Source organism: Dama dama, chromosome X (genome assembly GCF_033118175.1).
Source record: "Dama dama isolate Ldn47 chromosome X, ASM3311817v1, whole genome shotgun sequence".
NCBI lineage: Eukaryota > Metazoa > Chordata > Mammalia > Artiodactyla > Cervidae > Dama > Dama dama.
The window spans coordinates 104377568-104382398 of record NC_083714.1 but is presented as its reverse complement, the minus strand read 5'-3'; the positions used below and the strand labels follow the sequence as shown (position 1 = coordinate 104382398).

Below are 4831 nucleotides of genomic sequence, written 5' to 3'. Positions count from 1 at the left end.
CAGTCAATGAAGACTGCCAGGACCCAGCAAATGAAGAGCCACCATACTTCAAAGCCTCAGCCTCCCATGGACACTTTGCTTAGTGAAGCCATCCTAAACTCCCCATTCGTTCAAAGATTTACCTTCTCCCTGTCAGGGAGGCTTGCAGGTGGATCACCATGGTTGTAGACCCTGAATTTCAATTCCCTGTTGATCCAGAGTAAACTCATTTTTGGTGGAGCAATCCCTGGCAGTCTATTTGTTTTAGGTTAACACAATCTTAATATTAGTCTGGATAAACATGCACTATGTTAGTGTCCTCTCAGCACTAGCATTCTAGGCCTGACAGCCTTCAGAAGGGAAACACAAACAAAACAAACAGACAAAACCCACAGCAGGTTTCTTTGATTGGGTCTTCAAATCACATGGCTCTCATCTGGCCTCAAATGACACAAAATGTCTGACCCACACAATGGGCTCCCCAGGAGTTAGAAGAGGACCAGAGATTTGTGAGAGAATATTGAGTGAGTGCCCTTAGAAAGCTGTTAATCTCCCCAACCAAGGAAGAGGGGTGGAACGTGGGTCCTCTCCTCACATCCACTCAAGCAAGCAAGAGGGTGCTCAAGGCCCTTCCATAGAGCTTCAAGTGTGCCTCCTTCTCCACCATGAAGCAGGAGGTACTATGATGTGGTGGCAGAAGGCTGGGGCAGAGTGCATTTGCCCTGTCACCCAGCTCAATCTACGTCAAGGACTCACCCCGCCCCCACCCCTTGAGATCTCACCATCACCATGGCAACCATTGTTTGGTCCACATCCCTGCAGTCCCAGGAGATGCCACAGGCCTCTCCAAGACTCTGGGACTAAATCCAGAGATTCCTTGGCCCTAACCGACAAACCTCCCAGAGAGAGGCTCCTGCCTCCAGCCCGAGACCCTCCCACCCTTCCAACCTCAGAGGGACAAATTTCCATCCCATTCTTGGAGAAATAAAAGCAAAGACGACCTGAGGAGTGAGGCAGGAGAGGCCACCCCCACGGACATGGCCGATTCCTTCTCCCCTCACTCCGCGAGGAAACCCCTGGCATCCTTGGGAGGCAGAGACCCGACCCTAGCCCTAGACACAGGCCACCTCAGCGGGGATACAGTCCCCAAGGCCACCGCCGGGGGCACCAAGGGAAAGGCGCCTAAGAAGGTCATCGCTAAGAGGGTCCTAGGCTCTGTTGTGTGGTTTACGGAGAAGAATGGGTATGGCTTCATCAGCAGGCACGATACCCAAGAAGATGTGTTTGTTCACCATACAGCCATCATCCTGAAAAACTCCCGCAAGTACCAAGGCAGCATGGACAACGGTGAGACGGTGGAGTTTGACGTGGTGCTGGGAGAGCGGGGCACTGAGGCCGCTAACGTGACCGGGCCAGCTGGCGCGCCACTGAAGGGAAGCCGCTACACTGCCCACCGCACCAACATCCGCCAGGGCTTCAGCATCCACCGCCATGAGCCGCCCCCGCGAGGTCCCAAGAGCGCGGAGGGAGAGGCTGGTGAACCCGAGGGCAGCAGCGAAGGCTTCACCGTGGCCGAGGGCTTCAGACGCCCTCCGCCTGGCCAATCCCAAGACCAACGACTGAGGTGTTTCCCACCCTCCCACAAGGCCCAATTTGTGACCAGCCACCCATCGATCCTGGCTACCACCAGCGGTCCTGGGTCCAACTGGCAGCCTGAGTCCGCCCCCACCACAAGACAGGAGGGGCATACTCGGCGGGGTCGGGGCCACAGCTACCTGCTGAGTCGCCCTAGGGGCCGAGGCACCACTCATGGTCCAAGACACTCACCAGGCATCTCGGAGGAGCTCGAGGCAGAGCACAGCGAGAGCGGGCATGAAGCCAGCAGCAATCCTCCACAGAGGCCCCCTCCATGCTATGGATCCTGCCATCCCAATAACCCGTGCCGCTGCCAGCAGCAAGTGCCTGGTGCCCAGGGACAGGATTCCGACGGAGGAGAGGGCAAGATCAGGAAGAGCCCCACTGAAACATCTGCTTCTGTCGCTGTGGCCAAGAAGAACGACAACCCTGAGAAGGAGAATCCCTTGGTCATGGATGCGCCCTCTGCCGCCCGGGCCTAGTCACAGCTCGGCTCGCTCCCCGGGAACTCCCTGCCCTAAGCTACAGGTGATGTCCCATTGAAGAACTCAGTCCAAATATGCACACAGATTGTTAGATTTAGGCCTGAAAAAGATACATGCCCTTTAACCAAGGTGAGAAGATAAATTACGAGGTCTATATAATTCCAAATTCCCTCATACCATCTGCCTTGGTAGTTTCCCTACACACACTCACACACACAGAAACACACACTTCTGAACCTATATCTTTAATGGTCTGACCAGGACCACACCTATTATTCTGCATCCCCAGGTGAATTAGGTGAAGTAACGTTAAAAAACTGTTTTATTTTTAACAAAAAAAAAAAAAAATGAAGATTTTTTGAAACTGAAGATGATGTCACATTGCTCACCTGGCTGGTATTTTTGCAATAAAACATTTCCTGTTGCCTTTATCTCTTATCACTGTTGTCTGATTTTTTTTTAAAGCCTACTAGCCCAAAATTGTATTGACAGTCCTTACAGTCTATTTATTTATTTAATTTTGAATGAGTTTTAGCAAAGGTCATACATATTGATCTCTTCACAAGTCATGAATTTAAGACTAATTCTGGACTTAACAGGTGAATGTCTCAGGGTGTTCTACAGGGGAACAATGCATGAAGAAAGATGTATCCTGATCTCTTTCATTTCCATCCTCTTCCCCTGCCCTGTAATTAGAGCAATAAGTCGGGAGGGTGGGGCCCAACTACCCACACTTACTCCTTAGCTAATACTCTGTTTTGCTCAAACATAACCAGTAAAAACAAAACAAAACAAAACAAAATTGTGTCTCTCTGGAATCAGAATTTGCCTCTTTTGAAATTTCTTTTCTTTAAGCAACTCAATCTAATACCATTGAAATATAAAAAACAAAATGGTCATGGGTGGCTGGGGGTGGTGGACAATGAGGAGTTGCTCATCCAAGGGTACAGACTTTGAGTTGTAAAATGAGTAAGTTACGAGGACCTAAGATACAGCATGGAGACTATGGTTAACAACACTCTCTTGTATACTTGAAAGTTGCTATGAGAGTAGATCATTAATGTTATCACTGCTAGAACAGCAAGAAAATGCTAATTATGTGAGGGGAAGGATGTGTTCCTTAATCTTATTGTGGGAAAGGTTTTACAACATATACCTGTATGAAAATTATCACATTGTACATCTTAAACTTAGATGATATCTCGATAAATCTGTGGAGTGAACCTGAAAGGACAGAAAGAAAGGAAGCAAATGTAATTTTTGTTGTGAGCAGGGAAGCATCCCTGGAGCTGAAGAGAAGCATGTAGTCCATAGTCTTCATCTGTGCTTCCTGGTTGAGTTCTTCCAGGGGGCCTGTGGAAGATTCCTGGAAGGCTGAGCAGGTGCAGTACAGCCCAACTCAATCCCATCAAACAGAGAAACTCTGGGAGTGTCATTCCTATGCTGGTCTTTACTTGAACATGTGGTGGAGTTGCTGGATGGGAGGCAGGTGTTGGGTTTGGAGGTGGGGGAAATGAGCCATAGATACTTAAAACCAACAGAGGTCTTTAAAACCTCATGTTACAGATTATAAGTAGCAAGATCCAAACACTTCTCATTTTCATGCTGAGGAATTTTACACCACATTGAAAGCTAGCCTAATATTTTTGATGAGGGAGTATTCAATCACTCATTATGGCTATATGTCCAAATCCATTCACACAGGAACAGTAGAGATCCTTCATTCAGAGAATATTTGAGTGCTCTCCTGTGCCAGACACTCTGCCAGGCACTAGGAATCACATCATAAGGAAGAAGATGGCCCCTTATCTCAAAGAGCCCACAACCTAGTGGAGAGAAACCTGAGAGAAAACTGATAGTGGCTATACCATGGAGTGAGGGCTCTGGGGTAGTTAGCACAGGATGTGAGAGGAAACACAGATGAGGCAGACACTTGAATTTAAAATTCTACCTAGCAATCACTGCCAAACTCCGCTTTGATAAAATCATGTCAACATAGAGCTAGAAGTTGTCCATCCAGACTCCTAGCCCAGTGCACTTCCCAGGATACCAACTAATGTTTTCAGAGACTAGCTGCTGCTGCTGCTAAGACACTTCAGTCGTGTCCGACTCTGTGAGACCCCATAGATAGCAGCCTACTAGGCTCCCCCGTTCCTGGGATTCTCCAGGCAAGAACACTGGAGTGGGTTGCCATTTCCTTCTCCAATGCATGAAAGTGAAAAGTGAAAGTGAACTTGCTAAGTTGTGTCCGACTCTTACCGACCCCATGGACCGCAGCCTACCAGGCTCCTCCATCCATGGGATTTTCCAGGCAAGAATATTTGAGTAGGGTGCCATTGCCTTCATCATCAGAGACTAGCAGAGGGCACCAAAAATGACCAAGCATAAGAATTTATACTGATGCATAGCGCCAAGTGAGAATAGGGGAAGATTTGAAGTGAGATTAAACCTGCTTGGATTAGGAACGAACTCAGGTGCGTCCAGGATCTCTCTTTATGCCAAGTAACAGACATGGACACAGGGCAGGGAAATGTCATCTGTAGGTACAGGCTTGAGTTCATAGGCTTCTTCGTGCTGAGTGAGGCTGTGGATGGGTCAGCCTGGACCTGGAGGCTTCACTTTGGGGTAATGGAGGACATAAAGGACCAGACTAAGGAATTGTGTATTTTCCCTGCCCAAAAAGTTGCCTGACAGGATCCATTAACAGAAGTTGACCTGGTGATTGCTGTCTG

The 4831-nt window shown here is 48.5% G+C and overlaps 1 protein-coding gene across 1 annotated transcript; it reads left to right on the top strand.

Annotated features, from left to right (window-relative positions):
• Positions 1 to 1016: 1016 nt before the first annotated feature.
• On the top strand, positions 1017 to 2096 carry LOC133052794 (Y-box-binding protein 3-like). Its single transcript, XM_061137638.1, has one exon. It carries the CDS (start codon positions 1017 to 1019, stop codon positions 2094 to 2096), a length of 1080 nt encoding a protein of 359 aa, XP_060993621.1.
• The last annotated feature ends 2735 nt before the right edge of the window (positions 2097 to 4831 follow it).

Bases quoted from the DNA above. Each gene is read 5' to 3' on its own strand.
- LOC133052794 (XM_061137638.1), top strand. From the start codon at position 1,017: ATGGCCGATTCCTTCTCCCCTCACTCCGCGAGGAAACCCCTGGCATCC.